The sequence below is a fragment of the Micropterus dolomieu genome, linkage group LG21 (assembly GCF_021292245.1).
Source record: "Micropterus dolomieu isolate WLL.071019.BEF.003 ecotype Adirondacks linkage group LG21, ASM2129224v1, whole genome shotgun sequence".
NCBI classification, from domain to species: Eukaryota; Metazoa; Chordata; class Actinopteri; order Centrarchiformes; family Centrarchidae; genus Micropterus; species Micropterus dolomieu.
Genome location: NC_060170.1, coordinates 8,778,224 through 8,793,216, shown reverse-complemented (window position 1 = coordinate 8,793,216; position 14,993 = coordinate 8,778,224). Strand labels below are relative to the sequence as shown.

Below are 14,993 nucleotides of genomic sequence, written 5' to 3'. Positions count from 1 at the left end.
GGGTGGGATAGACATTGTTCAGAGGGACAGTCTGCACACTTTGTGAGTCCAGACGGGGGTGATGACAGCTGGAGAAACGCAGACAGGCGAGCTTGGAAACAGATTTGATTCACAGACTGTCACTCTCTCCCTCGTTTTTTTAATCACTCAGTTTCAATGTCTCTCTGCAGACTACTAGTGTTAAAATGTTTTGCTCCCATACATCTCATTAACCATAAAAACACAAACCCTTTACATAGGGAGACAGAAAATATAACGCAACATTTTGAGCATTTAAATGTAGACGTAAGGGAGTGTGTCTCATTTTGAGGAGTGCATTAAGAAGGACATTTAGTATATGCAGGGATCTCTAATGAGAGGCAATAAACTCAAATATACAATCTGAAGCAGCTATCCCTTGCATCCTGTCTCTCTGTGCTCCAGTTAACACTGTACAACATCGTGTCAGTGGGCGAAGACACATTCAGCCACTGACATAACAGAGGTTGTGCTAAAGTATCAGCTTTCTCTCTCTAAGGCAGAAGGAGTGATCTGTTTCTTGTCCAAAACTGTAATAGTGATTTCTGCCTCCCAAGGACTTGCAACACTGTAGAACCTTTAAAATTGTATTTTATTACATAAGGAAAAATACAACATCTCAACCCCAAGTGGGCTCCTCATCAAGTACAAGTGTATTAAACTTGTGTGTCATATTTTCAATACAATTTTAATTTTATAGCCATGCTAGCAGTTCCTCGAAAGATTATAAAGCTCATTAAACAAAATTGCAGGATGAATGAAAATGAAAACAGAGCCTAACTTTTATTAAGACTGAATGTAATGCAAATGAGATGAAATGATTTCACATTTATTCCACATTACGACTCTACGTCAGCAGCGTACACAGACGTGGAAGGTAAATCACAGCAACAACCGGGTCTGAGTTGTCATACAAACAACCACACAAGGCCGCACTCCACACAGTTGGCTAGCTACAGCTGACATTACTACATTGTATGCATTAGCTGTTTGTAATGAATAAACCTCAATTGTAAAAACACTCCAGCTGTCAAATTTCCACAGAAAAAACAAGCTATAAATTTGCTTCAGATCCACCACTAGTGGAGCAAAGATGTAAAATGTGTCCTGTGTGTGGCACCAGAAGAGACTCCATATGTCAAAAAGTTGTATCTTCTGCTGGCAGTGGTCGCTAGCATAGGACCTCAGACCTCAGAGTTAAGTTCTACATTGTAGACTCGTTGTTTTTGATCTGAATATATATCAGACTTTGTCGGCCTTATTCAGCCCAGGTGTTCTTTTAGCTGTTCCGTAGCATTCTGATGGGGTTACTTGAGAGCAACTAAATGTTGTTTTTCTTGTGAGCATTATTTAACTAAACACCCTGACAATCAGCTAGATTTGTTGTCCCCAGGTTGGCTCTGATCTGATCTAAGATCTAAAAAAAATGAAGAAACATGGAGAGAGTAATAAGTTTTTACCCAGTGATCCAGAGCTATAAAGCCTCGTTTGAACACCAGTTTAGGCTGATTACCACCAAACCACCAAAATCCTGTGGCTTTAGTGAAATGTTCACAGTATGCCCTGTTGAAACTGCAAACTGAGATGTTAAAGTAAGTGAACAATGAGCAAAGCTTTTATTTTAGAGATGCACACAGTCACCATTATCAAACAGACTCCACTGACCTCGAAAATGCCATTGTGGTGTTCCTATAACACCTCCAGAATGCTTTACGGTAACCTTTGGCATCATTGACTCAATCCCAGCTACTACTCTATCCTCATATTAGACTTAAACTCATCCCCCCAAAAAACATTTATTCCTCCAAAATATTATTTCATTTTCTCCTGTGTTAGGTGATATTTCCAAACGGTAAATTTTTGTGCTTCTCTCCAATTCACCTCTGATGTTGTGTCACACAGCAGTCAGCGGTCCAGGGATTGAGGAGGCCATGAGAATATTCATGCTATTTTAAAATGATTTATAGAGTTAAAATTTAAACATACCAATATACTGTCTTATTTTGAAACCTTTGAAACCTTGGCCTCCTCCAAAGAATGACTGAAAAAAACTGCCACAAAGATGAAGAGAAATATCCCCACATGTACTGTTTATCATTCAGCTTGTTAACGATTGCACTCTGCAAAAGTTGAGAACTGTTGCTCTGGTTCTACTTAATGCTTCATGTTGCTTCATGCTTTCAGGTCTTTGATCGCTACGACTGTTTGCTTCTTATACATTCAAAGCCATAGAAAAACCACTCCCACAGCCGTGGGAATGGCCCAGTTTTTACTATTATATAAGCACATTCTTGGTTCAATTGGAACCAGCAGTTCCTCCACGTGGTTTCGATCAGCTGTGCTTGGAGTATTAGGTGTTGATTGACAGTAGTGGGGGGATGGATGTGTGAGAGGTGGCTGTACAAGGAGGTGGGGAGGAGAGGGGTACCTTCTGTGTGGTCAGGATCAGTTTACCAGAAGATATGTGGACGCTTGTTTGCACTGTGAAAACAGTCTGAGCAGTGAAACGCCTGGCATTCCTTGGCCACCAAAAGGGGGTCGCCTCTGTGACTTAAGTGGGATGCATTCCTCGCAGTCCCTGGGATCCAAAAGCAGGGGGAGGTGGGGTCCGAGACTGGGAACTGGAGCACTGAATTTCAGGAGTTTGAGGTCTTCACAATAGCAAATTTAGATCCCTAAGTGACTGACATTTTCTAGACATCAGGAAACTTTTCACTTCATTAATACATTTATCCAAAGTGACATTTGCCCAAATTTTACTTTCCGCATCTGCTTGGCCAGGAGGGTCTAAGTGACAGACATGTTGTTATATGCCCATGTCCACAAGGACTGTAAGCTCTGACAAACACACCATGTGGGAACAAATCTGTGTATGCAGACGCGCACTGCAATAGAAACACGGCTGTGTTGGGGATCAGTGTCTTGCTCAAAAACATTTTGACATGTGGACAGAAGGAGCCGGGAATAGAACCACCGTTCTAGTCATTGAAATGCTGTAAAAAAAAAAGAAAAGAAAAAAAAGCGGTCTAAAAACTAATGGTTGTAGTAAGTATTCTGATGTTTTCCTTAAGTAGCAATATTACAATATAAAGATACACTTTAGGGTAAAAGTCAATAAAAATTCTTCAGTTCATAGAATTATTATTATTAAATTTAGTGTTATCTTCTTGGTGTAATTTTTTCAGATAAATGTTGCCTAGTTGAGTAAAAAGCTCATTATTTCTCTCTGAGGTTCAGTGGAGGTATAAAGTGGTGTAAATGGAAACTTGTACTCAAGTACAGTACTGGAACAAATGTGCTTAGTTACAGTACTGTCCACCACTGTTTTGTTCAATCTAATCCCGGTTTTTAACCTTAATGTGTAGATGTTTAGTTAGACCGAGGGCCCGTTGTGAAATGCGGGCCACATTGTTCTTGATCCAGGACACTGAAGTATTTTTTCATTAACCTCAGTCGATGTGCTTTTTCCACCGCAGACCACTATGACAGGTCGACAGTGTGGAAGCACGGCAAAGAAATCATTCATTCAGCTGTTTACATGTTCTGTCCTTTAGTCGGCCTTGTCTACACGGCACAGTGTCACACCGATCAACCCTTTGGCTTATGGACAGACCGTGGACATTTTCTTAGAGCACTGACCAACATTTACCATTTATGTAAATGATCACAGCTTTCCTTACATAAGAATGTCCTACCTTTTTTGGTTAAAAAAACAACTTTGTGGAATGTGACTTTTTGTCTGACAAGTGCAAATATGTGCAACAACAAAGAGTGGGCTATTTTTGGAGTCTTTTAATTCTTTGTTCCACTTTTAGCTTAGTTCCTGTTTGAAGCTGCTGCCCATGCAAACAAAGGAAGAAGGAATTTAAGGTGGAAATGCCCGTAGAGTTACGCAGATTTGCAGATGACTCAGAGAAGGCATACGGGAAGTGTGGCGTGTGACTGAAAACAGTTTTACCCTTACATGCTGATAGTGTGTAGTTCTAAAGAACTCTGTGTTCACATAGCTTTCTCACAGCCAAACCTTTATTGCGCACTTCCCCAGATGGTCTCTTGCACTTCATCTCAAATTGATTTGTGTTTTTGAATATATTACAGTGGACGTGATGTTTTTCTCATATAGGCATCTGGTGCTCGTAGGAAATGTTTTGAAGCGCAGATGCTATGCCATAAGTTCGCTGTTGGTCAAAGTGGCCTCTGCAAATTGGTGGCTACTATAAAAATGCAAGCAAATTAGAGGGCATCCAGGCAAGGGACCAAGACTTCTGTAATTCATTTGAGAGGCTGGAATAAAGCTTTGAAAAGACAGGGGCTCCCAACTCCACATCACAACAGCTCTGAAACCCACTTTTATGGCTGATAAATGACCTGCCGTGGTTCTTCCATGTGTGTTTTCAAATTTAGTGGTTCAGCATCCCACCCTGGTGCAGAGGCATATGCTTGGCAGATGCAAATCACAGCTATAGGGTGACATTTTCTGCATGGTTTGCTGTAATATCAATAGGCAATGATGAGCTTATACCACTCAAAGACATGAGATTCCCTATCTAAACATCTGAAAATGAGAGCACACATAGCCTTCAAAATGAACTTTTTTTTGTCTCTTCTTGGTTGGAAATCTTACTTCTAATTGATCACTTGAAAGGCCATGATTATGTGGGATATATGCATTGCAAGATTAATATAAATGGGAATTCATGCCAAAAATAGCACTGTATTTAAGAAATGCAAGGGGCTTCAGTGATTTGGTCTTGTCCTGCAGATGCTGGTGAAAGGATGCATGAAGCATGATCCTCTATGTTCAGTTTGAGTAACACAATAATACTACGAGACCGGATTTTACAACATTGGAAAGTTAAAACAGCAGGCAGCAAGCGTTTTCCCTCTGTCTCAACAATAGGCCTTTTCACAGCAGACTGTGCTGAAGTTTGCTGTGTTTCCATCAATGTTTTTTAATGCGCATTTTGAAGTATCGCATTAGAAAAGGTTGCTGGAAACGGCAAAAATTCGGGGGCGGGGAATCCTTAATTTTGCAAAAAAGTTTTTACGCTTGCTTAGGGTGGTTTTTGCCTTAGTCAAAAAAGAGTAAATGCAATTAATGGGAGATGGAAACACTTTTTCCAAATAAGTTCTGACGTATTGAACTTGTAACTCATGACTGTTTCTGCTGTCGGCGTCTTGCCCAGTTGTGCAGAGTTCTGCATGCCTGCCGAGAATTTCATGCACCTTGCGGCTGGTAATGCTCATTTAGGGCAGGCAGGCAAGCAAAACTCTGCATAACACCAGATATTCCCATAACGTGCGGAGACATGGCTGGCAACTTGCCTGCTTGAAACACATTTCTGAGGACCTCTCTCCATTTTTCTAAGATCAGTGGCCATCAGGTTCATGCGACTGGTTTTGTTTGGAAACCATGCGTCTTGTTTATTACAACCATGTGTAACGTCAACTGACCTAACTACGCTTGCTGTAGCCTGGTTTATTCGCTCCAGACCAGCTGATGGAAACACACATATGTCGCAATGTCTTTTTTTTTCTTTTTTGCGACAAAAGTACGCTTAAAATTCGCATGACAATGGAAACATGGCTATTTTGACTTGCCATACTAGGAAAAACATTGAGCCGTGACAATGCTACAATGAGCCAGCATGCACAATACCAGGACCCTGAAACTGGACCTGCTAAGTGGAATTCAGTCACCATTCATTTTTTTATTTACACCTGTGCTTTTCCTACTGTATCATGTCAAGATGTCTTCTGAGAAGTGTTGAGGTGAGAAATCAACTGTGTAGATTTTGAATATTGACAGAGCTCACAGAGCCCTCTGGTTTCACAGCCACACAGACCACTGCAGCCAACACAGCAGAGACTCCAGTAACAACAGCAGAGGAAAACACAGCTGTAAGATTTTCATACCGCTTATCTGTCTTTACATTCTGAGTAATGTTGAAACGTTTTAACTTAACATCTGGTGTATGTGGGTCGCGTTGAACTTTACGTCGCGGCAGTTGTGTGTGGCGTTGCTACGACGACCAGCTACATTGTAGGGTACTATCTCTAGGTGAGTCAAGGCCAGATGAGCTGGTACTGGTAATGGAAAGAAAATGTCAGAACTTCTTGCTTTCTGCAACTTTAAATCACAACTTGGAGGTTGACTTGAATGGGTCTCCCCACTTGGCCACTCTTAATTATGGTCTATACAACATTTACCTTAACAGCTTACCAAATATAAAAAAAACATCTGAAGGCTTTCTGTCCACTTGATTCTGGTGTTGATGTAGGTGGATTTTATATGTAAACAGTGTTTTCATATCTATCAGCCTTACCCAATGTGCAGACATTTGTGGCTCAAAGGCACCACAAACTGCAAATTCAAAGAACTCAGCAGATATTTAGTTTCACTTGAATTTCAGAAGAAACATATAATTATATTTTCAGCAAGGACGGTGATTGGCTAGTCACATCACTGCAATGCCAGCAGCAACAATAGTCAAAGTGACTGAACTTTGCAAGCTGTGCACCAAGCCTGTTTTTATTTCGAATGGCTCAGGAATGGTTGATGCTTTCACTTATGGAATGTGGACATTGGAAATTTGCTAATAAATACTAATTAAGTAAAAACAATTGTGAAAGGTGTGTGAAATTAGCCTGCAGGAGTGCTTGCTCCAGCTGACATCACTCTAGGGTCCACAAGCTGAAATAAAAGCACGGATTCCATGAATTGCTGCACTGCTCCCATGTTGAGTCTTTGTTTGTGTCTGGTGTGAAAGTTTTGCGAACCACTGATCTAAACAACACGACTGCTGCTGGTTGTCAGGAGACATGAAAGGGGGGAAAATGGAGCCACGCCAAAGAGCAGCATGCAGGCAGGGATCCTGAGCTTCCACAGTGGGATACTTCAGTTCTCCTCCAGCCTCAGCTGACGTAACCATCTCCAGCGTGTGAGTCGTCTGTACCTCATCTTACCTCGCTGTGTGCTCGCTGACCTGGTTTTCTGCACTACAAATCACGCTGAGAGAAAATCTACAGCCTGTCTCTCTCCTTTGAGATCAGGAAAGAAGATCCAGAAGAGGAGACAGTGCATGCTCTGCAGTTATTTATTTATTGTGGTCATATATCAGAAGCCTAGCTCTTTCTTCCACCCACTAATCTCCAAGAGAAGATAGACTAGTAATTAGAGCTTCTTCCATTCCAGAAAGATCACAGGTTTGAACCTTGTAGCACCAAATTGTTCCTGTGTCCACCAGGTATCCTTCCTTTATGCCTTTCCTGCATACACTTTGTAAGGTGCTAAGGGGTCATATAATGGTCTAAATTTAGAAAATATACAAAACTTCTAGATGTAATTCCCAGTGAGGCTTTATTACATATCCACTGTCTCTAAATGAGTATTCATGAATAATAAGCCAGTTAAGTGTTGTTAGTGATGTAATTAGGAAAAATGCATCAAGCTCTTGACCCTGACTGTCCAGGTGTGTCGTGAGTATTTTGGAAAGGATATGCCAGCTTTTGTTTGTGTTTCCGTGTGTGTGTGTGAGAGAGAGAAGTGTGTGATGCAGGTCAACGGGGAACAGCCTGGAGGCATGCATGAGTAATGAGATGAATGTCCAGTCGACTGTCTCGGCTCCCCTCTTCCTCTGTAATTACCTATGCTGTGGCATAGGCTCATTATTTGTACGTGTTAGTAGTGTAGTGCTCCCAAGCAGTCGGTGCTGTGCATTGTACTGTGAAGAACAAACTGTAAGTTAGCCTGCATGCCCAGGAAGATTGAATCTACAAAATCTGACTTTTTCAGCCCTGTGCAAAATGTTCCCAGCATATTGTGAGGGTTAGTAAAGTTGTTGATAATTACTTGTCTAAAGATTTTAAATTTCAAAATGGTTTATCCCACTTTTGTGGCCTTTCTGACCACAAATAGTCCCAGTTCAGGAGCTCCAGGGACCAAAGTCAAGACTTCTTCAGAAACTATACCTTTAGTGTATACATATTTGTGTTTCCACTACAATTGAAAAGCTATGAAGATGAGGCAAACTGGACCAATAATGGATTACAAAGCTTTGTTTGAACTGTATTATTTGAACATGAGAAGACAACAGTACATTTATTGTATTGTTTGTAATTTACTGGAAATTAAATAGAGATAGAAAGCTAAGAAAAGTCCCCAAATTACCGTTGTGCTGCCATGTGTAACCATGTTGCACCAGTTAGCAAGAAAAAAAGGTAAAGTTAAGGTTTTTCATTTCCACTCTCTTTCTATCTCGCTGTATTTCTCCAACAGTTGGGAAGCAGGTTGTTCAGTGGTGATTTAAATGTTAGTCACACAGAAAATAATTCCTTTCCCAGTTCTAATTGCCAATACCAGTGACAAACAGTGCAACTTCCAGTATTACTAACTCCACCCCGATAGTGCCTGTGCCATTGGAAAGTCCCACCCCAGCAGCAGTGTCCCTAGAACCAAAACTAAAACGTGGTTCCTGTGGCTGAAAGTTCCTGGGTTCCAAAAAGGTTACTTAAGAAGAAAATCCTTAGGCGGAATTGTTTGTTGGTGGAATAAACATTTGACAGTGCACCCCATCTTCCATTACAAGAAGAGGAACTTTTCTTGTGCTCTTTTATTCCCCTGTATCTTTCTCCTCAACATGTGCTAATATACTCTACAACACTCCTGGAGGCTTAAAAACCCCATTCCCTTTTCTTTTCAACTCTTATTTCCTCATTGTGACATCATGTTTTATTCTTAGTTTCTGGCGCTGAGTTGAGTTTCATCTGAACGTTTCCATAATCTTTCAAAAAACGTCACCACCAAAATCTGTTTCTTCTGTATCTTGTCATCTAGGACATCATTGTAATTCAGGTAAGATTTGACTCTGCAAAGTACTGTGGGAATAATAATTTAACAGAGATTTGGATGAGAAGATAATCACTTTTAACCAGACGGAAACGGCTGTCCAAACAAAATACACCTCTTCCATCTCCCAAACTGTCTTATTTACATGCAGTTTTCTTGTTAGCTAGTAAGATAGATCAGTACATTCGAGGGCTTGGTTTTATTCTGAGTTCGGTAAGTCTAACCATGAAGACAGGCAAACAAAGTAGTTGTTCATTAAACCAAATTTCAAATTGTCTGTGTTACACACATTTAACGTTAATGTGATGACATTTTTATTTGCAGGACAATGCCTTTAAGAAAGCTAGGCTAGTAGTTTCCCCCCTCATCTTGTCTTTGTGCTGAGCTATTGCTAAGCTAGGCTAAACAATATAGAAATTGATGTATTAAACACACAGAGATGAAGTTTGATCTTCTCAAGTTATTCTTGGTAAGCCAGTAATGAGAAAATAATCTAAATGTCTCCATCTCATTGCAACACAATAAGGACATGTAGAGATAATGGACTTAAAGTGTAAAAGACACAGGCGTTCTCTTTCAAGATTACTGTTAAACACATTCCAACTGACTATAACAGAACAAAGGCTGAAAACTCAAAATGCAAATGTGACTGCTGGAGAGCAGACTGTTTCTGCATTAGCAGCACTATAGGACTCCCCCTTGCTAATTGCTGTGTTTGTGGATGAAAGACCGACGAGGTGAACTGTTGAAATAGAAGGAGGGACACAAGAGATCCCAATGCTCTCAATAGACATCCAGAGAATGCACAAGATGACCCATTAGCACCTCACAGCCTCTGTATGAGCCGTTTCCCTGGACGGTTTCCTGCTTGGTATTCAAAGTTTAGATTGTGGTCTCTAGGGACGTGTTCACACTTAGCAGTTAAAATGCACCTTGGGCGATCTGATCGCTTGTAAATACAGGTGTGACTGAAACCAAATAACAAAACCCCCAAAAATTTCAATGAAGGTTCTGGTCAAGGGAAATTGTATTTTTGAAACAAAGACACATTTCAAAGTCATCCTGGTGCAGTGTGTGAACTGAATTCTGTCTCAGCTGGACCCAAGAACTTTCTGAATATAACTGTGTACAAGAAACTTGGTCCAAACAGAAACTTAGCAGGCATTCAGACCAAAAATAGCACTTTGTAAAAAAAATCAAAGGGCTATGTTGGTGGCAAAATCGCTGCACACTGCACACATTAGATACTATGAATGGCTGCAGGGTAAACAGTAGAATTACATTCTTCACAATACAAAGGAATGCACGCTTGCATGTATTTGATTGCCCTATGCATTGTGTTGCCTGCTGGATGACATGGGATTGTGTTGTGGCAAAGGTTGCTCTAGATTAAACTTGTTTGCTTTACAACACTGTAGTTTTTTCCCTGAGACCTCTGGGTTGGTACCCCACTGTGCCAACTGCTGTCTCATTGAAATAAATGAGGTGGCTGCATTTATTCATGCACTGCAGTTGTCTGTCTGAAATCAGCCTTACCATGTATGCCATCAAATTAACTCAACTGCCCAAACAGTAACAAACTGATTTCAATTTATTTAATATCTGACAGTATCAGTATAGTTTTTTATCATACATGTATTATGCTGATACTCAGCACGTTATGTGTCAACACCTGATCAGAAGTTGTTTTGCTTGTTATGAAGAAACCTATCACATAAAACTAGAACACCACTGAGATAATGCTCAAAGTATTATTTGGGTGTGCAAAATAATATTAACAGGATTTATAGACACGAAATTCGTGCAGAATGATTTTTTTGTCATAATTGTCATCACACAGCTTTTCAATTTTCTGTATTGATTTATGTAATATTGTAACGCTACAGACGTCACGTGACGTCACGCGCTGAACTCGGCGTCACCCGGAAGAGAGGAGTGTCGGTGTGTGTGAGGATTGTTTACATTTCCTGCTGCCCGTTAAAATGAATCCTCTGATGATCAACTCGACCAACTCCGTTTCAACGACCAAAAGTAAGTATCCCTTAAGCAAGCGACACGTTTTGTTTGCTGTTTAATAGGCAGCAGAGAGTCAGAAGCAGACAAACAGACATGTAGCTAGGGCAGCTAACTGTTAGCCGCTAACCTTTTAGCTGTGTTTGCTACAGAGAGCAGGAATGGCTTTCTAGTTTGGGTTCACTCAGTTATTAAGCTGCTGAACCATTCGTTGCTAATTGTCTTGCTTGCCCAATGACACTCTTTTGAAGCCTTCCGAATTGGTCAGTGTTATCAGGCGTACTTATTTTGAATGTATATGAACAGCTTGGTGGCTATCCCTCAACTTTTCACCTAGTGTGGGCATACATTGTTTCTGTACCTAAAATCTGGATAACATAACATGGATTGATAGCACAATCCATGTTATGTTATTGAACTTAGTTGAAGCTTAGATCCTTACAGCTGCAAGGCATACACATCATTTACACAAGGATGTAAAATAGTTAGCCTTTATTTTACTGAATAGTTAGGCGTCATCTTAGTTTACCTGAGCTGATTTAGCAGATTAATTCTTACTAGTTTGAATCTTACTTTACTTGCTAGTGAGTATAATGGGTGTCCTGAGTTAAACATCTGCAGCAGCCGGCACAATCATTAAATTATATTCTCAGACCAATGGACCCACTCAGTTTGTCACGTCCATCTAGCTCAAACTTATGCCGTCTAACACAGCAAGCTGCAATGAATCATACTTTCATGAAGTTTTAATGTTCAGAACATGTTTCATGAGAGGTGGTGTTGTATTGCATCGTACTGGAAAGCGTTTCTAAAATTTTTCACAACATTTATATCATTGAGGAAGGACTAATTATTTAGGAAGTAACACTTCTCTGTATATGTTGAAATACAGTTCAACAACGGCAAAAAATGACCAAACGGCTGAATCAACACCTCTCCAAGACAGTTTCAACAAAAATGTTAAAACATTTTAACCTCCAAGAATGAATTATTTCAGGCTGTTTGATTTAAAAAGTGCACTCAGTTTAGTACCAGCAAAAAAGTAACTCCTGCACAGTGACTCAAATTTTTCAAAATGTTGTTAAATGGACCGCAGTTTGATCATAAGTCAACACCAAATTGGATTTCAGTTTCAGAGTCAATGTTTAGGCCTTACATCGATGCTGTTTTCCAACAACCTTGCACCTACACATGATGTGCATTTAAGTAGCTTCCTTTTCTTCATAGTTTTGTGCAAAGTTTTCTACAAAAAATCGTCTTCGGAAGGGAGCCTTTGCATTATCATATCGAGGCCCAGTGGTAAATGTTCATTTAATGCTTGTCGCAAAAATGTTGATGAACCATAACCCCAGACCACCAGCTGTAACTGTGAAGTTGTTCATGTTTCTTTATGTACAGGAAAACGAGAAGCTGAGCGCTCAGTTAACTGGACAGTGGAGGAAACTCAGGTGCTGCTGTGCGCCTGGAGTGATGAGCGCATCCAGAAGAATTTGGCAGAAAACCTTCGCAACCGCCATGTCTTCAAACACCTCTCAACCCGCATGAGTGAAATGGGTTTCTCTCGGAGTCCACACCAGTGCCGGCTTCGGGTCAAAACTCTGAAGGCTAACTATGTGAGAGCCAAACTACAGAGGAGCGTTGACATCACGCAGCCTTGCACCTTTAAATACTTTGCTGAGATGGATGCTGTGTTGGGCCGGAGACATGGGGGAGGAGAAGGAGGGCCCTGTTTTGTTTCTCCAGAACGGATGGCAGAGCGTCCCCTTGACTCTGGTGACAGGACTGGAAGTATCCCCTCAGATTTAAATTCTAGTACAGAGATTAGTGGACACCATTTTGGTTCCTTGGAGAGGACAGGAAGACAATGTTTGAGCTCTTTAGAGGAGAGAGGAGGCCGTCAGTCTTGGCAGTTCGACTCTGAAGTCAAGTTGGAGGAGAGAGAAGAAGATTCAACAGATGAGTTTGAGTTCAGCAATACAGGATTCTCACAGCGTCTGAGAGACAGACAGCAGGAAGTTTATTTGGAATCACCCATCCATCGGGAAATTAGTGGTAAAGTACTGTGATTATTATATAAATCATTAGAGGCTAAAAATAACACCCACCAAATTAGTGTTGGATTTGACACGTGATTTTTTGTTTTGTTTCTTATGGCCTCATAATTGTGCTGTTTTGCTAATTATGATACAGACTTCCCTTATTATTATTATTGACTTATTGAAATATAAACTTTTTTTGTCCAATTGATTTTTTCATGGCAGGTATTTATTTTTATTTTATTTTAGCTTAGCTCATCTTAGCTTTTAGCAGACGACCCTAACATCAGTTGTTGAAACTGTACTTGATAAGTACTTGACTTCTAATGATGTATAAACCATAAGTACACCTTGTATTTATGCCTGTGCACATTAGCCTAATTGTGAACCTGAATCATTTTTGTTTTTGACAACGCATTGCTGTAGACAACCAGATTATAACCTGACCTAATTTTTCTCAATTATTAAATTGGTTAGATAAGATGATAATCATTAGAATATGGAATATTGACTAATATTTGACAATATATAAAAATATGATTATAGTGTAGAATGTTTCATAAATGAGCAACACAAGAATCCCACCTCTGTTTCTCAATTCTGTGAACATTTTTGTCCTACCTATTTTTAAAATAACATTTTCTTTTCGATAAAAATATTTTTAAGGTCAGCAACTATCGTTTCAGCACCAAATACATTCCTGTCCTGTCAGTAATAATCTCTTCCCTGTTCTGTTTTATATCCTGGGTCATAGGTACACTAGTGGAAAACAGCTTGAGCATTCCTTCCCCACATGTAGTACCTCCTCCACCTGCTCCTCCTCCTCCTCTTACCCAATCCAGGGCCTCGCCTGTCCCTGCACCCCCAGATCCAAGCCCCAGCACCATCCCCACCTCTGGTCACCATCGCCCTGTGTCCACCTGCCTGGAACCCGACGTCACGCGCCTGTCGGAGTGCTTCCAGCAGCTGGTGTCGGAGACCCGTTGCTTGCTGGTGCAGCTGGAGAGTCAGCGGCAGGAGCAGGCTCGCTGGCATCAGGAGCTCTTGGTCCAATGGCTGCAGAGGGAGGAGCGCCGGCAGAAGGAGACTGCTGAGAGGGAGGAAAGGAGGGAGAAAGCTCGCATGGAGCATGAGATCAGAGTCCTGGAGCTCATCACATGTCTAGCCAGAGAACACAGGTGTAAATGTGGAGGCAGCCAGACTGTAGCAGAGGCAACTACTAGTCCAAATCATACCACGAACAAAGATGGGAAGTAGGATGCGCTCACGCCAAGGATTTTTACAGTGGTTAACCCAGAGAACACTGATGCATTCAAGCTCGGGTGGAACCAAAAAAATGCACTGATAATGATTATAGCCACAGACAGCAAACAGACACATTCAGGGTGATTGGTTTAGGCCTTAACCCAGAGTGACATGGAGTGAAATTTTAATTGAACCAAATTCACGAAAAGACCCTCAATCCTGGAGTCTGTGGGTAAAAGAGGATCAATGTTGATGATGGTCAGTCACGCTCAAAGAGGTTAGAAAAGGAAATTACAGTTGAAGTGTAAAGGAGAAGTTGTTCTTCCCTCTATTCTCTGTCACAACATCTGTCAGGGGATTTCTTAGGTGTCAGTTGGTTACCAAATGTAATAGAATTGTTTCAGGCACTTTTATATAAATAAAAAAAAAAGATATTTTCAACCAGTTTCGGTTTTCTGCTGGAATCTGTTTGTCAACAGGGCAGCCTTTTGGTACTAATGGAAAAGTCTTTGTCTGTACCGATAGCTGTCAACATTGACACGTTGTTACAGTCTCAATAATCCAATTGACGACTTCATCACTTCTGTTAGTGTCAGTGCAACCTGGGCAATAGTGCAAGTTAACTGCACCAATGAGAAAACAATGATGTCCCAGCTATAAACTTGACATGTACCATCTTGGCTCTTTGCTGTCATGATAACATTAGATTATTTAAAACCATTTTATAAAACCACCATCAGCCACAAGAGCAACAGTCTGAAGAAGAATAGATTAGAGGACACTTTATGTTATGGCATTATTTGAATACATTTATTTAAATAATTTATTACAAA

The 14,993-nt window shown here is 40.6% G+C and overlaps 1 protein-coding gene across 1 annotated transcript; it reads left to right on the top strand.

The window, feature by feature from the left end:
- Positions 1-10,752: 10,752 nt before the first annotated feature.
- On the top strand, positions 10,753-14,605 carry LOC123960243. Its single transcript, XM_046034873.1, has 3 exons — positions 10,753-10,897; positions 12,278-12,931; positions 13,670-14,605. The coding sequence occupies exons 1-3, from the start codon at positions 10,849-10,851 to the stop codon at positions 14,170-14,172; spliced, it is 1,206 nt and encodes a 401-aa protein (XP_045890829.1). The 5' UTR covers positions 10,753-10,848; the 3' UTR covers positions 14,173-14,605.
- The last annotated feature ends 388 nt before the right edge of the window (positions 14,606-14,993 follow it).

Coding starts and splice junctions, on each gene's coding strand:
- LOC123960243 (XM_046034873.1), top strand. CDS start 10,849: ATGAATCCTCTGATGATCAACTCGACCAACTCCGTTTCAACGACCAAA. Junction 10,898..12,277: donor CTCCGTTTCAACGACCAAAA/GTAAGTATCCCT, acceptor CTTTATGTACAG/GAAAACGAGAAGCTGAGCGC. Junction 12,932..13,669: donor CATCCATCGGGAAATTAGTG/GTAAAGTACTGT, acceptor CCTGGGTCATAG/GTACACTAGTGGAAAACAGC.